This window comes from Amblyomma maculatum, chromosome 3 (assembly GCF_055883805.1).
Source record: "Amblyomma maculatum isolate TAMU_Amacu chromosome 3, ASM5588380v1, whole genome shotgun sequence".
NCBI lineage: Eukaryota > Metazoa > Arthropoda > Arachnida > Ixodida > Ixodidae > Amblyomma > Amblyomma maculatum.
In genome coordinates this window covers 209469947-209486324 of record NC_139346.1, presented here as the reverse complement: position 1 = coordinate 209486324, position 16378 = coordinate 209469947, and the positions used below count along the sequence as shown (strand labels likewise).

At 45.2% G+C, this 16378-nt stretch overlaps 2 protein-coding genes across 3 annotated transcripts in view; one reads left to right on the top strand and one right to left on the bottom strand.

The window, feature by feature from the left end:
• The first annotated feature begins 6478 nt into the window (after nt 1-6478).
• LOC146197585 (transmembrane protein 222) lies at nt 6479-11295 on the top strand. The gene is made up of 5 exons (XM_084599493.1): nt 6479-6717; nt 8040-8124; nt 8197-8228; nt 8284-8377; nt 11161-11295. Exons 1-5 carry the CDS (start codon nt 6635-6637, stop codon nt 11293-11295), a joined length of 429 nt encoding a protein of 142 aa, XP_084455619.1. The 5' UTR covers nt 6479-6634.
• The window catches only part of Vps11 (vacuolar protein sorting 11), a 29655-nt gene continuing 24470 nt past the window's right edge, over nt 11194-16378 (bottom strand). Inside the window, exons 22-24 of one of the 2 annotated variants that reach the window (XM_084599492.1) lie at nt 15900-15966; nt 12286-12454; nt 11194-11331 (exon numbers count right to left, since the gene is read on the bottom strand). In XM_084599492.1, the coding sequence (XP_084455618.1) occupies nt 12314-12454; nt 15900-15966 (208 nt within the window). In that variant the 3' untranslated portion in view covers nt 11194-11331; nt 12286-12313. Of the gene's footprint in view, nt 11347-12285; nt 12455-15899; nt 15967-16378 lie in introns of both variants that reach the window. The other variant, XM_084599491.1, reaches the window with a different exon arrangement.

The following is a 16378-nucleotide window of genomic DNA, read 5'->3' as shown; positions in this document are numbered from 1 at the left end:
TAATGCTACAAAAGTGCTGTGTAAGTTGCCTTTATATTGCCTAATATTACTGTGACATAAAAAGCATCAGTATAAAAACAAAAATAAAAACACTAGTGTTGACATTTGAGTATTACTATAATGTTATATAATATGTTATGTTTTATTATAAACATTATTTTAATCTTACAAATAAACATTTGAATGTGCTCTTCTACAGGTTAAAATAATGTTTGAATCAGAACTATAAAGAAGCATATATATTTCAAGCACAGAGTTTCAGCACTTCTGCTCTTTTTCTTCCAGTAAATGTTTTTTCCATAATTGTTTGCAACTAAATCTTTGAGATTATGCCCGTCATAAAATGCATGCTCAGCTCTATTATTTTGTTTGCTTTCTAACAAAAATTATCCGCTACCATTCATTAACACCCCTCAGTGATGGATATGAAAGCTTAGCTTAATGTTGTTTGTTCAAAGGTGAATGCTATATTGCGAAGCTCAAGTGCTGCCCTCATTGTTGATATTTGCAAAGTGGTTAGTCACGCATTTGTTTCTCTTCAATAATCAACTCGGTCTGCATTTTCAGTATGCACAGCGAAATCAGTAAATGAAAACCTCAAACATTCCTGACTAGATGTATAAGTGAAATCACTTGTTTGGATTCTGAATATAAAATGACTATTTCTTTTTATACCGCCCCCCCCCCCCCCCTTTTTTTTTTCTTAGGAAGAAATGAGTCAAAAATACTTTCTTTTTGCTTCCAGTGACGTTCAGCTCCGATATATGTTATGATGTAGAATAAAAAATACAGGAATTATCGGATCCACAATTATTCCAGGAAAAATCATTCTGAATTTTTTAGGCTAAGCTGTTTTATGAAAGTAGCTCTCAGTTTCATTCGAAATTTCATGTATGTATGTTACAAGGCAATAGCATCATGCAGTGGACATGTAAAATAATTTTATATAGTGCTTTGTCGATGTCTGTCCGAAACCACTCTCCGTGAACCTGAAGCATGAATGAGGCAATGGAGGCGATGACATTGATGACGCGTCTCACGCGACGTAATGGGTACGCCGAGTGGCTGTACAGCTATGGCGGCTAGTACAGCTGCAGCCAATGATCGAGAGAGTGGCGGATATCATTGTTGTAACCGTCACCGGACGGTATTGTCGGACATTCCGGGACATTCCGTTAAAAAAAAAATCGAGGTTGCACTTTGGATCACTAAAGTGCAACCTCGTGCAAAGGATCATGTAGTGGAGGGCTACGGAGTAATTTCGACCACCTGGGGATCTTTAACGTGCGCTAACATCGCACAGCACACGGACGCCTCTTCGATCGTTTCGCCTCCATCGAAACGCAGCCGCCGAGGTCGGGATCGAACCCGGGTACTCCGGCACACCGGCACAGTAGTCGGGCGTCAGTAGCAGTAGAAAACTTTATTGAAGCGCCACCCTAATACATCGATGACCTGCCGGAAGAGCAGGCGCTGTTCTTCCTCACCCTCGGCACCAAGCCAGTCCACCCAGCTCCAGAGAGGTAGGAAAGAAACCCGATTGCAACGAAACCGGGCAGGAAAATAGGCAGTGGGAAAGTTTGGCATAAGGGGAAGGGCAGTTGGGGCAAGAAGGATCGTGGGGGCGCCATTGGTGCAGATATGGGCCTGGTGCGCTGCAGCTTTGGCCGAACATGTGGCGCCGTCTGGGAGGCGCCGCTGTAAAAGGCGGCTGTCTGGATCCGCAACCGGGGGTAGCGCCGACGCTGTGTTCCGATTTCTTTTTGGTTCCCCGTAAGAATAAAAAATAAACAGCGACTAAAACAAGGGCCTGTACTTACTTAGTCATTTCGAATCTCATATCGCACCCATTGCTTTTCGTTTCGGCTGCGCATTTCCCACTTTTTTTTTTTTTTTTGTACAGTACTTGACGCTAGGTTTCTTTCAAGCATGCACGAGCGATCGCTTGTTTGTATCGAGCGCGCAACACGCGAAAAATACACACAAAAAAACGGGTCTTTTTTTTTTTTTTTTTTACTTCTGGACCCAACTCGAGCTCTAAAAGTTGTAACTACTAAAAGTTATTGTAACCAGCGCTGGCAGGTCTTCGGGCACAGCCTGTGTTGTAGAGAGCGCGGAGCCTTCCTGCCCAACGGGAGCTTTTTTTTTTTTTTTTTTTTTTTTCTATCGACTTCCTAATGATAGTTTCCAGCTGTTCTCGGTGCTCGCTTTTGGGAAGCCTAGCCTGACGTAAAAGACGTAGAAGCACGACATGGAGAGCGAAGCACATTGCAGGAGTGCGCGCTTGCTGACTTCACACACGTTCATGGCTCCCCGCAAAGAGAAAACGTCCTTTTAAACTAACAGCTCGATCTGCTGTTGTGTTTATGGGTGTCGTAATAGGTATAAAAGAAACCGTCGGGAGGCAATCGAAAATCAAGTTGTTGTTTTTTTTGCGGTTTCCTTGGAAATCATACGAGAGCGATGTGTCGCATCGTTAACAGTGGCACCCGGCCTTGCAGATGCAACTGGCACCCGTCATATTGAGTGGGTTTGCCAACAACTACATACGAAAAAAAATTAATTACATATGTGGTGAAAACACGCCGAAAGGGCCGAATAAAACTTACCTCCAAGCTGACTTCGTAGAAGGCGGTTTTCATTTCGTTAGCGCATTTTCTGAAGATATCCGAGGGCCCTTCTGCACTGTGAAGTTCCCCGCGCACTCCACGCACGTGCTGGCTTCGTACAGTTTCTGACCGCGCACCAAGCAGTTATTCTTAAATCAAGTCTCAACATTCCCGATCACGCGAAATCCCCCGAACAGCACGCGCTGTGGAGCTTGCTCAGCTATGGCTGTTTATCCGCGCACTGAACCGTCACCACTTATTTCGACGCATCGAGTAGAAAATAAAAACTACGGTAGAACTGCCGAGCGCCGAAAAAGCACGTGCACGCAAGGCCCGACGCCTTAGGGTACATCTCCATATACAGCCTGCTCGTCCCGTTGATTTTTTTTTTTTTTTTTTTTTTAAGAGCCTTTCTATTGACCAACGGAGCCCAGCTCTCGGCTGTCGCTTCTGGGGGGTCTAGCATGCCGCTTCCACATACACTGCCACCGAGGGGAAAAACCAGTGCTGCGCATTGCACACTGGCTTAGTTTTTGTTTTATTTATGTCTTTACTTTCAAAGTGCCATATTGTTCGGGTTCCGAATTCCTACTTCAAAGGAAAAAAAAAAAAAAAACCGTAGAGCCGCCAGCAGAAGCGCTCGCGCGCCGACGATGCGCTGCGCCCAAAGCGCCGGCGGCCGTCTCCCAGACGGCATGAATGGGTAGCGGCTTTCTTCGCTTTGTTTTTGGTTTATTTTTCAACACGCACACATGGTACATGTGTCTGTTATGTACGCGTGTGACACGAGGCAGGAAATGACCGACAAAAGTTTTCTTCTCACAAGGTTTCTGCCGAGAAGAGTAGACTTCGCGTTCACTCCGCCGCCTCTCTTCGACGAGCAGACATACCACATATGGGTGCGCCGGCGGGAGGTGGCGCTACTTGTTCCGGAGCAGTGGCGCCTCCATACCAGCGCACTAGGCCCATAGCCGTGCAGGGGTTATGAGCTCATTCAGTTGTACCTGGCGAAGGACGTAGCCTCCCGTACACACACACACACACACACACACACACACACACACACACACACACACACACACACACACACACACACACACACACACACACACACACACACACACACACACACACACACACACACACACACACACACACACACACACACACACACACACACACACACACACACACACATATATATATATACCGGGTGTCCCAGCTAACTTGAACCAAGGGTTACAAAATATATTTGAGGTAGGCCAGTGAAACCAGTTGCATACAACCAATACAACTGCCAACCTCCTTGTGCACCACAGGCAATTTTTTGTTTTGCAATTAATTAATTACCTAATTACGTTAATTTTTCTTAGTAAATATTCATCTTAGACCAAAAATGTGAGTTGGAAAGTTGTAGAGCTCCTTCAGAAACCCCTATTCCATTAATCGCAATAAAGAAAATCTCACGTGTATCTTTTTTTTCCGGGCTCAAAAGAAAGCCCGCGAAATACAAATAATACCACGTGACTAGCGCATTTGAGCGCCACGATTGTGGTGCTCTCAGTCGTTGTTTCTGGGGCTGGGGCAGGTAGGTTACCGCCGCTTGCGTCAGTGGCTAGCCTGCCACCGAATTTTTATCTGTTGTAGGCCGTCATTGCACCCGCCACCGCTTCGGTGGTGGACGACGGCTGTTGTTGCCGCGCGCGTCTTTCTTTGCCTCTTCCTTTTCTTTCTTCTCTATTTTCTCTTCTGTATGCACGAGGCAGCGGAGGTGGCTCAGCTACAGAGCCAGTAGCAGGCCCGTGCATTTTCTTTTCCTTCTTCTTACAGCCACGACAACAACAACAGTCGTTGTTTGAGCGAACGAAATCAGTTGCGGCCGTGACCCGACGGTCCGGTTGCAGCGCGGTTGCAGCGGCAGGCTGAAATGTTGGCGATGGTTGGAGCGAGCTCGAGCTCGCCCGTCGCCACCGCGGTCTTGGCAAGGCCTGCGCTCCCCAGCAGCCTATGTCACGACAGGTGGATAACGATAAATTACCGGCAAATGAAGGTGCGAGCGCGAATTTGAGTCTATCACATGATGTCATCTCGCCCTTACCCAAGTCTCTACGCGTGCATATTCAGTGGCGGATACCTTATCGCTCATCCATCTGTCGTGACGCTCGGTGGTGGGAGAGGAGGTGATGCAAAGGCCTTGTTAGAATCTTGGTGGTGTCGGCTCGCCGCGCTCGCTGCTACTTGCACCGTCATGTACGTGGGCCGGCTGTTTGACGCGGGCGAAGCAGCCATCGCAGGCATATCGGCCTGCTGCTTTAACGGGGCAGCGGAGACACGGCCACAGCTAATTACGTTCGCTCAAACCACGACTGAGAGCACCACAATCGCGGCGCTCAAATGCGCTAGTCACGTGGTATTATTTGTATTTCGCGGGCTTTCTTTTGAGCCCGGAAAAAAAAGATGCACGTGAGACTTTCTTTATCGCAATTAATGCAATGGGGGTTTCTGAAGGTGCTCTACAACTTTACAATTCACATTTTTGGTCTAAGGTGAATATTGAATAAATTATAAAAATTAACATAATTAGCCAATTAAGTATTTGCAAAACAAAAAGTTGCCTGTAGTGCGCATGAGGCTGGCAGTTGTATGCAACTGGTTTCACTGACCTACCTCAAATATATATTGTTGTGTAACCCTTGGTTAAGTTAGCTGGGACTCCCGGTATATATTGAAACGCACATATGCATCCCACCGCATTCATGTGTTTATGTATGCGCAGCCGTTTCCTTGGCGAGCTCGATCGTGTTCTCGAAAAGTGGAATAATTAATTGAGATTTTTTCGCCGTTTATTACAATGCACAAGCCAAAGGCATCGTGGCTGGTTAATGGCAAAACTTCATTGTCATATGTGCTATTTGAAAATTCATCAAGTTAATCGGGACGTTGGCGTCGGTTGATGCGAGTTGCACACAGCCAACCACACAGCCAACGCCAAGGCTAGCACAACAAGCTGCGGTTGGCTATGTGCAACACGCATCACAGCTTAACCGCACACAGCCAACGCCAAGGCTAGCACAACAAGCTGCGGTTGGCTATGTGCAACTCGCATCAACCGACGCCACTTGTTGGCGACGCCAAGGCTAGCACTTGCCGGGGTGGCGCAGTGGTTACGGCGCTCGACTACTGTTCCGGAGGAGCGGGATCAAATCCTGGCCTCGGCGGCCGCCTTCGACGGAGGCGAAAAGCAACGCGCCCGTGTGCTGTGCGATGTCAGTGCACGTTAAATAACCCCCGGGTGGTCGAAATTTCCGTCGTCTCTCATAGTCGCTTTGGGACGTTAAACCCCACAAAACCAAACCAACCAAAGCCAAGGCTAGCAGACGACCCGGCATGCACTCATTCGTTTAGGAAGCTGCCGGTGCCGATGCTGCACCCGAACCGCCTGAACTGCTGGAACTGGTGCTGCACGCTTGCGGCACCGCCGCAGAACTCTACGGAACTGGTGCAGACACGTCGCAAACTCAAACAAACTGGGAAGGCGCTTCAATATGAAGCATACGTACTCCAAGGAGAAGACAACGTTGTTCGTACCGAGAACACGAATTCATTCGCTCGGTGTGAGTGACCGGGGATACCTAGAATTTTTTTGCTCTCCTCTATGACAGACTGGAGAATATATATAGGTGAGCTTCTTGGAAAATGATATAATTCTAAGCCCAGGATAGGGAAAGGAACGAAACAAAGCAACGCAAAACAGCAAAACGACTGAATTAATTCAGTCGTCAGAAAAAAAAAAAAAATATATCTTCAACTCTATTTAAATGACGCGCCAGTCGAACTGCGACAAGTGCACCGTCGCACCGTCGTCAGCGGTGGCGGCGCGCCGATCAGTTTGAGTCGGTACGCCATGGAGCGCCTCTAAGATTTGTATCGCAAGTATTCGCAGGTATTCGGAAGTATCAACCTGTACATTAATCAAGTGCCGCGCTGTTGCTGGTCGTTTTGTAGAAGAGCTGTCAGTCCTCGACATGAGCCCGAAGCCAGTCGCCATAGATTTTAACCGCGACCGCTTTCCATTCTGCATTGTATGGACGCCGATACCTTGCTTGACGTGAGTTCGTAGTTTCTCTTTAGCATTTCCGCGTAGAATTAACATTTGCGGGCGTAGGTGTACGTATCATGTGCATCTCGCGAAATGCTGTAAACATTGCGTTTTCACAGGCCAGGGTTCTTCGGATTTTACATTGATCTTGTTGAAATTGCATTGGATCGTTGATTCGTGTTTGCCCGGCCGATACTAGTGGCATAGTGTTGTACGGAAACGGCGCTTTGTGGTCTTAGCATTTATTGACAAAGTGCGCATACGTTGAGAAGCACAGTTCAATGCTTTCAAAAGCGAGTAATCGTAATGATTTCTGGCGTTACTCCATGCATGTTTATCCTCAAGGTATTGCTATTGCACGTTTGTGACATGAAAAGAAAGCCTTACTTTTAGTGTGAGCAGTGCTGTCAATAAATTTATCCCATGTTTTCTAACACAGTTCATTTGTGGAAAGAAATACTTGAGGTACTTGGGTGGAAAATGAAGAGTGGGGCACAGTCCAATAACAAAGAATTCAGAGCAGCTGAAGTCCGCATACTGTATTGTACTGTACTGTACCATACTTTTCGATGTAAAATGGACTTGTGTACTAGAGAAATAAAATGACAATTCGTTTACATTGTGCTTCTAGTGCAAAATCGCCAAACGTGCTGTCTAGAGGCGTTTGTCTTTGATAGTATGCCTGGAAAGGGCTGAATCAGATGGTAGCAAAAGAAATTTACAAATGGTGTTTCATTTTGTTTCTAGTAAATAGCTGATAAGAAGTGCATAAAATTATGAGGTGAATAACGAATTTATAAAGATATCCAGTTAATTTCTGGATAATTGGCAGCTGCTTTGTCCAGTTACAAGTCAAGAAGGCGGCGGAAAAGCTTCTCAAAGGCTGACTTGAACAAGTGGCATCAGTGGCATCAGCAGAGAGGAACGTCCAGCAGCTGAGGCACAAAAGGATCCTTCCTCTCGTGGCTCCTTTTGCGAAGGTTGCGAAGGGCATAGTATCGGCATGGGGTGTTCAGTCCCCAGAAGAAAGGAAACTGTCCAGCCTTAGATAAGGGCTGGTGTCCCTCCCTTTGGACAGGGACAAAGGTTTTTTGAAAGCCTTCTTGGAAGGGATTTGCGACTGCATTCTTGACTTGTAACTTACTACAGAGATATTAATAGATATATTTGCAATATTCTCATATCATTGTTTTTGAGGACTGGCATTGCAGTTAATGCAGCTCAACTAAGTGTACCATACTATGCATCGCCATGTTTTTCGTGCATAACCATGACTCAAATCTTCTGTTGAAGTCATTAAATGTGCCATGGGCGTATCTGTTTTGGTAAAGATGGTTCTGCCCTCTGATCGGCCACATGGGTATCTGCACGTCCAGTGGCGTTGTCCGGGACTTCGCAGGGCCTTACTTCGTTTCTGTAAGTATGGCATAGGTGATGTGCGGACTCACAACATGTGGATGTACTAATGATGTGTGATCCTTTTTGCAGGAGGACAACATGGCCTTTGGCCGGCCTGCAAAGTAAGCAGATTGCTACCAAAGCAAGAGCTGTTGAAGTGGCATATGCCTGTTGCAGGTACTGGATGCTGGATTCCAGCCGTGCCAGAGATGGGGTGCAGGGCTGGGATCGGGCCATTGCGCAAGGCTCAGAGGAGTATAAAGGTCGCATGGTGGGTGCATATTGCCATGAACTTTGTGTTCTCATGCAAAGCTTTTCATGGTTTCCCCTGCCTCCTTGTGTTTCTTGAGTAACCTTTTGTAGAACTGATTACTACAAACTTGAGGGGCACTGCTTTCATACCGGCCTTGCTGCGATGTACTAGATGCACTAATAGAACTGAGTCTGTCCTCTCAGTGCATCCTTGTGCTGTGCTAGAGTGTTATTTTGTTAAATTTAGTAGTCAATTACTGGGTTTTTATAACAAAGCACTAAGCTGTAGTGATTAATGTATATACTTTACGAGAGAAACGTGGACCTTGAAAAGGACTATGCCTCATGTTCTAATACATGGTATTATAAGCCCAGGGATATTGGTATATTAGCGTAGACATGTCAGATTTGTTTAATGGGGGAATTTTATAACCATGCTGAGTTTCAACTCCTCCTTTCTAATGGTAAGTTCAAACTGCAGTTAAAAATAGTTAGGTTTCTCATTTGCTCCACTTCTCTGGTGGAGATGACAAGAATGACTCAACGCACTCGCATGAACAGTCTCTCTGTATATGTTAGAAGCATACCTTGACTAGGACAAGCCTACTGAATAGAACCAATAGGAGGGTGCCTGAAATCATTGGTGATTGGGCGTAGTTCCTTAGCGCTTTCCACATGGAATGTCACTGCATCCAGCGGCCAAGCGAGAGCTTCCTGAAATTTTTTTGGTTGCCTACCGCAAGGACTTCATATGTGCATTTTGCTTTTTATGATGAATGAGTGCTTTGAACCTGGATTTTACCTTTTTAGCAAGCTTAAATTGATTCAATAAACAGGTTTTTACTTCCTATACTCGAACCACCACATTACAGTATGCTCAGAAAGCAGTGCTTTATTTACATTCCAAAAATACATATTCTGCACTACTGGAGAGCACTGGTTGAGGTTAAGAGTGAAATTTTCAGGTTTATTTACCTCACTACAGCCATGCTGCCCCAGATTGACTGTCCTGTCCACCACTGAAGGAACTAGCAATGTTTCATGCTTGGCACTCAACGCTAAGAAAGCCATGCCAGCAGCAGGTTTGCAAAAATTTGTCAACCTGTGGCGTTTCATTCCCCGGTCGTAGGTATGGCAACCACGTTGCAGCGTGCACTATTTAGGCTTCACAACAGTGATCTGTTGGTTTACAAAATCTGTAGCATGTTGAGTTGCAGCATGGTAGTTCACAGGGTTTAGTTTTTCTGCTTGACACAGCAAAAGACCTCTTCCTTCACGTAAAGCAGACAGTGTAAACCTATTAAACCTTTCCCTCGTATACCAATATGCAACTTTATGTGGCAAATGTGGTTTGCAAGCCTTTAATTATGGGTTCCCTTGTGTAGCGTAGCACCGACATTCTTGTGCTTAATGCCATGCGTTTGCCACTGACACTTACTACACGTGGACCTTGAACCGTGTGCTAAAGCTGCAAATGTAGAGCACCACAGAATAAGCAGGCATGCATGTGGAAATCCGAAAATGCTGACAGTATTAGCGGCGCTAGCTGCCCTAGTTTGGGCAAATGAGGCAGCAAAACAGTGAAATTGACGGAACTTAGTTCAGCAGGGCAGGAATGCATAAAGTAGCCTCTTCTCCCTGCTACACTGGGCCGGCACTCCTCTGAAAAGGAAAATATTTTACCTAGAACTGCTTTTATTTAGACAGTGACATTATAGATGCAGAAATTCTGTGAAATACTCTAAGCAACAGGGTGGTGGCATTTATGCTTAGATTGCAGGAAATCTGCTTTCACAAGCTTGAATTTCACGAGTTTGACATGCCACTATTCTGATAAATCATCTGTATAAGAGATGTTGGCATGCTGCTACTTCTACCTGTTTTTGACCGGTCATACCCAATTTTTCAACATGTGACAGTAAAGTTCACAGGTTTCTAGTCATTTATTCGGAAGGATTGTACAAAATAAAGAGTTGACAGGTAGGCACGAACACAGCAAGATTTGGAAGCAAAAAAAATTATGTGTAGGGTGCAGTCTATTGAATGATCTCAGAGACAGGACGAGATGATGGAGATCTTTGAGCTTGAACTGATTATTCTCCGAGTGACTTTGTGAAAGCGGATCTGCAGCCGTGCCAGCGATTGCTGGCATCGCTACAAGGGGATTTGTCTTTTCATTCAATACAAATACTTTTATATTTTTTTGTTTGGGTTGGTTTTAAGGAAAAGGAAGGCACAGTACCGCAGTTCTGATTGGACACTTACACAGAGGTGCATATGTCTCAGCTCGAATCTCTATTGCAAACTAGCCTTCAACTTGGCTAGAAGATTGATGCTAAATGGGAAGTGAAATATGACACCCCCCTGAATGCCACACAAAGTGCAGTTGCATCATAATTTTGGTATGAAATCGTGCATATTTTCTCCGACATCATTTCTCTCAGTTTGAGTTACGGCGATGGCTTTTCCGCTGAACGAACGGTGCACGCTTTACGTAAAATGTACCCAGTTATAAACTCGCTAGCTACCAGTGCAAGCTGATGGTAGCCGATTACTGCTATATATCCATGGAAAAAAGGATTGCACAAATACCACCAAAAAGAAACTCTTCATAGCAGTTTTTATTCTTATTTACAAAGTTCTGTACAAAATGCCACTGCCAGCACACTTTTTAGCAATAGTAGTAGTAGTAGTACTATAATGCTTGACGAAGTGGTCAAAAACATTCTCTTCGTGGCCTTTCAGCCGGTATACACATCTATTTTGCATGCACCAGCACTGAGCTGGACCTTATCTGTGCAGCACAACTTGTTCTGTGACAACTGCCACTCGCACGTAGCCCGCTGCCTCAACCTGATGCAGTATGATGGCAGCACAAGGTGGAACATGGTCAAGTTGGCACTCATGATGCCCTTGCACTCCCGATATGTCAGGTAGGTGGTGGCTGGCCCTCTGTGCTGTGCCCATTGCAGTCTTTGCCAAAGCATGCTTGAAGGGTTGTACAGTTCAAAAAACAAATTTAAATTTATTCAGCCATATTATATCGGCACAAAATGTCATAGTGCAGCAATGTGGTCACCTCAGGAAGGGAGTTCCAGTTCAAGAGAATAGAACTCAATGTGACACAGCTATAAGTAGCTTTTCGGATGCCTCAAAAAGCAGAATTGGACACTCCATCACAGGGCCATTAAGCACTAGCTAATTCAAGTTTACATAAACAAAGTAGTAGCAGTAAAATCATTCCTAGAGATCAAATTTAAAACTTGAAAACCAATTATAACAGTGTGAGCGAGAGTACCTGCTTTATCTTTCAAATTGGCAAGCTGTGAAACTTCTTTCAGGTTTCTTTAAGGACAGCTGTGAGACATTGCACACATCTTTGCTAGGATACGCACCTTTTAAGCATCCATGATTGAAGGTAATGTGGCGGTTTTATAAAAGGAGGCGTAGCTACAGAAGGCTAGTTAAAGCAACTGGCAGCAGAACATGTCCAACAGAAACATGACAATGGGCTAATGGTAACCTCTACTGAAGCATACAGTACGCATAGTACTGCAGGCTGTGACGCTGCACAAACAGCCTTATGTCTGGCTAATGATGCAGCAATGCTTCACCACTGTGATCTAATTAGCAGGCTGACACAGCTGTGCCAAGCTTTCTGCGCGAATTCAGGCCTCCATCATTGCTTTCAGTTTAGCTTTGTCCTGCACCAGCTGTCCCGCAGGTGAAAATTTTCTAATTTTATTTCTTCACCCGATTATCAGCCACCCATTACTGTTTTCTTGACTACTCTGATCATGGCATGGCCTTCAAAAGCATAGTTTCTCCTTTGCCATTTCAGCTAAAGCCTCAGTTTGCACTAGTTCTCTAGTCCAAACTGTGCTGTCAATGCTCCGCTTGTCGCCTACTGCCTTTTGAGAACCACACACCTCTCATTGCAGTATGTGGGCTGTGATCAAGACCTGGCTGCCCCCGGCATTGCTCCTGCTGGGCCTGCTGCTGCTGCTGTTGCTGGTGCCAACAGCGTAAACCGCTGGAACAGGCCGCGGCCCAAGTAGTCTGCCACCACCGAGAAGCCATCCTCCGAGCGCTCCAGCTGCATTGTCAAGACGGCACACATTCTCCCATCACTGTTGTTTCCACTGACCTCGCTGTTTACTTCAGTAAGGCGGCGATGTTGTACGCAGGCCTGGCAAGCGCTGCATCAATGTGGACCTTGTGGACCACATGAAACATTTAATGAGCATCTACTGGAAATCATGACATGCTGCGGGGAGTGATTTAAACAAGGTAATTGTTATCAACACTGCAAGACAACCAAGTCTTGTATACTTTTACTGCCACAGATTTGAAGTGCCATGAGTAGTTTTTGCGACCTGCCATGTGTACTGAAAAGAAATGCCATGGCTCTCCACTTTGACCCTGACAGTGATTAAGTGCAAGAGTGTTTGGCAGGTGTAAGTTGTTTGCTCCACCTGAATTCATTTGAGGCAACAATCTGTTGCCTGCCTAAATATGTAAAATACAAAAAGAGTCGTCAAAATTAGTAAGCATGTGCTGCAGTGACTTCTTCTAAAAAAAAACAATGCTACAAAGAATTAATTTTTGAAAGGCACGCCCCTGTGATCGAGCAAGTGACAACTATAAGTGCATTTTTGTTTTTGACCAATGTTTGAATCCGTGAATAAAATTTTAACATTCCTGTTATCTTAGACAAGTTAGATTATGTATGTGTCACTGGAATGTCTTGGAACGCTTTTATTTTACAGAGAACAGGCAGACTTCGACTCGCAATGCTAAGTCCCATAAAAAGCTATTGAAACTATTAGTAGCAAAAATATTCTGCAAACTGTACTTTGACAATTTAATATCCAAGTTGGAAGACTTTGACAGTACCTCACACCTTCCATAATCAAAGCCAGTTATTTCAAAGAACATTACAGGCAGAAAAAGACAATTTATTCATTGTTACTTGTACGTTCACAAGATTTATTCAGAGGGTCATATTGAGAAGAATCTGGCACAAAAGTTACTGGAGCCATACTCCTTGAACAGCTCTTAATCTGTTGGTTACATTTTCCTGCTATGTGGAGCGCATCAGGTTAACTCTTGCAAGGATGGTAGATAAATGTGAGTGGCTGTTACAAACAGAATACTACATATAATGTTACTGATATGCCAAATGAAGTCTTTGCGGACTGAAGAGCAAGTGTTTGAGAAAAAGCCCTGCATTGCCGGTGTGTTTCTAGAACTGCATCACCTTTTCTGTCAAAAGTAGCGTTTCCTACACATTACACACAAATGCTTCCAAAGTCACCTTGCTTAATGGTGCATGGTCTCTGCTTTAACAAGGTTCGAAAGCAAGGCCGTGTGTTTTCCTTATACAGTAGGCCATCAATATAATGTAAACACAAATCCTGGTCTGATAATTTGAAGCGGCGGCATGCACCAGACCAATAAAGCCGAAGGTTTGGGCGCTATACGAGATTGTTGACCCCAGTTTCACCACGACCAATGAAGTTACGAAGTTGTGGAGCCACGACGTGGCGCCACAAAGTGATGCTAATGCTTGATATGCTGTAACACTCGAGCTCCAGAACTTTCAGTACAGAAAACCACTCTGTAGTGAGACTTGTAAATCGCCGAATCATGCCTACAGAGCTGGAGACATGCTTTACTGCAATGCCGCAGTTTCAAGTTAATATACTCTTGGCGTTTCGTCAAGACACAGCTGGACTGGAGGCAGAATGCATGCTCTTATCAATCCTTTCCGGTCTGGCCTGGCATCGAAGCACCTCCCACCGATAGCAGTGGCAGTGCCGTGTCGCTGGTTACTGCAACCAGTGACCATGTGACGCAACCACTGCTTCGCGCCTGCGGCAAGTTGACTAGCATATTGCTGGCCTGCGCAGTTTCCTTCAATGGTGTGTTATTACTAGAGAGTTTGGTTACTGTCATCTTGATTACTTTAAGTATTGTTGCGTAGAGTTGACATTTCTTCTGGAGCCGGCCTGCGCAGTTTCCTTCAATGGTGTGTTATTACTAGAGAGTTTGGTTACTGTCATCTCGATTACTTTAAGTATTGTTGCATAAAATTGACATTTCTTCTGGAAAAACAACCATCCGTCTCAGGCGTCTCTCATAGCCTGCGCCACTTTTGGACGTTAAACCTCATAAACCAACCAACCATCCGAGTGTTTTGTTTTTTTGCCCAACCTAATACGAAAGTAATTCTAATTGTGCACTGTTTGCGAGGCTTGCTCATGTCGGCGATAACTCCCTCAAAGGCTGTTCATACCCCCTAGAGACCTCGTACAACAAAATCGAAATCGGCAAATTTAAAGCATAAAGCAGGGGCATTGGATACGTAAACAATTTGCTCTCAAATCTATCAATCTTTTTCCCTGCTCCCAGATAACCTCCGTATTGTTCCCATTCCAAAAAACGTTGCAGACAATACCAGCCCGGGCATACGCTTCTATCCTATTGGTTCGACCATCGTATACACAGGCAAACAACATGAATTCAGATCGGAGCAACTGCTTATTCCATCACATGTGGCAACCAGGCTGTGAAAGACACCGCTGGTCTTTAGGTCTCCGTCCAACAGCGACCCTAGAGACCCTACCAATCACCATTAGTATCAGGACTTCTCCAAGTATACACCAATTCAATACAGGCTATACATGCAATACATATGGGTCAGACTCGTGAACTAACAGAACGATCTGCAAGAAGCCCTCACCAAACTACGTCCACATACTGTCACACTAAGGCAGATTCCTGGTCATGCTGGAATCCCAGGCAATGTGGTGGTACTTCTACACCAGGCAACTTGGATTCTCTGGCTTTATCCACCTAAGTGGGACACTACTCTTCACTACAAACAAAAAATAAATCTTCTCTATGATATTAGGGAAATTTTTGTACACTTCCAGTTCCAGACAAATGTCACCACACAACTAGGCATTCTTTGAAGCGTACAGTACACTCCTCACTACTGTCCGCTCTTTTCTGTACTGCATATGCAACACTTCCCTGTATGCCCCGATAGTCCCAAACATTATGCCGATTTAGAACACTGCCTTTTTTGCTGCCCCATTGTCATTTAGTCCGCGACATACTTGGTGCTTAAAGTTACGTTGAAACAAAGTTCCTTCTTTCTCCTGATAGTAATGTTGGGTTATCAGAGGCATGCACATGCCACGGTGCCCGTAACTACAGGGCCTTGCAGATCAGCCAAAAGCCATTTGGGCCATGCTTGAGTGTGAAGGCAAGGTGGAGTACCGTTTCGCTTTCAATCTTTACTGGCATTGCAACATGTTTATAATATATTGATTTAAGTTGTGTGCTGCACTGCCATTCCATGGGAAGCTAGAAACAAAGTTCTGCAGTGGGACAAAACGGAGGGGTACATGCAGTGGATTCTCGCAATGAAATATTTTCCCGGGCTTGATTTCTTTTTGCCTTGTTTAGTTCTAGCATTTTTTTGGGTCCCAATGACTTCGAACTGAAGTTTTTACTGTGGTAGGGTCACCTACCTGATGGTGAAAGTCTTCATGAAGGTTTCGAGACTGCTCCTGAGACCGCAGGATGTCCATCACCTTGCTGTAGTGTGAAAGAAGAACGGAAGTAGGCAATATAATACGAAGCTGTCTTGATGCTGGGCTGCTCAGGCACTTTTGCGAGGTGCGGGCTGCGGACTTTGTGAAGTTTGGTTAAAATGGGTTCTAATTTCGACTGCACGACCCAAAAGAAAAGAGGGCCCCAGGACCTTGAGAGATAGCTGGCTCCTTGAGCAGCCGTTCTCTTTTCCGCTGCCGGAGGAAGACACCCGCTGACCATAGCCAGCTGCATTTCGAACGCCACTGTCCCGTGACCCAGCCACGGGTTCCAGGAAACGAGTGTCCCTGGGTGGCCGAGATGGGCCCACATTCAAGGTCCAAAGTGGGAAGAGGGGAAGGCAACTGTCGCTCTTCGCGGTGCTCATAAAATAAAAGTGCCCAAGCAGGGCGCATTT

Coding starts and splice junctions, on each gene's coding strand:
- LOC146197585 (XM_084599493.1), top strand. CDS start 6,635: ATGAGCCCGAAGCCAGTCGCCATAGATTTTAACCGCGACCGCTTTCCA. Junction 8,125..8,196: donor CAGGGCCTTACTTCGTTTCT/GTAAGTATGGCA, acceptor TCCTTTTTGCAG/GAGGACAACATGGCCTTTGG. Junction 8,378..11,160: donor AGGAGTATAAAGGTCGCATG/GTGGGTGCATAT, acceptor TTATCTGTGCAG/CACAACTTGTTCTGTGACAA.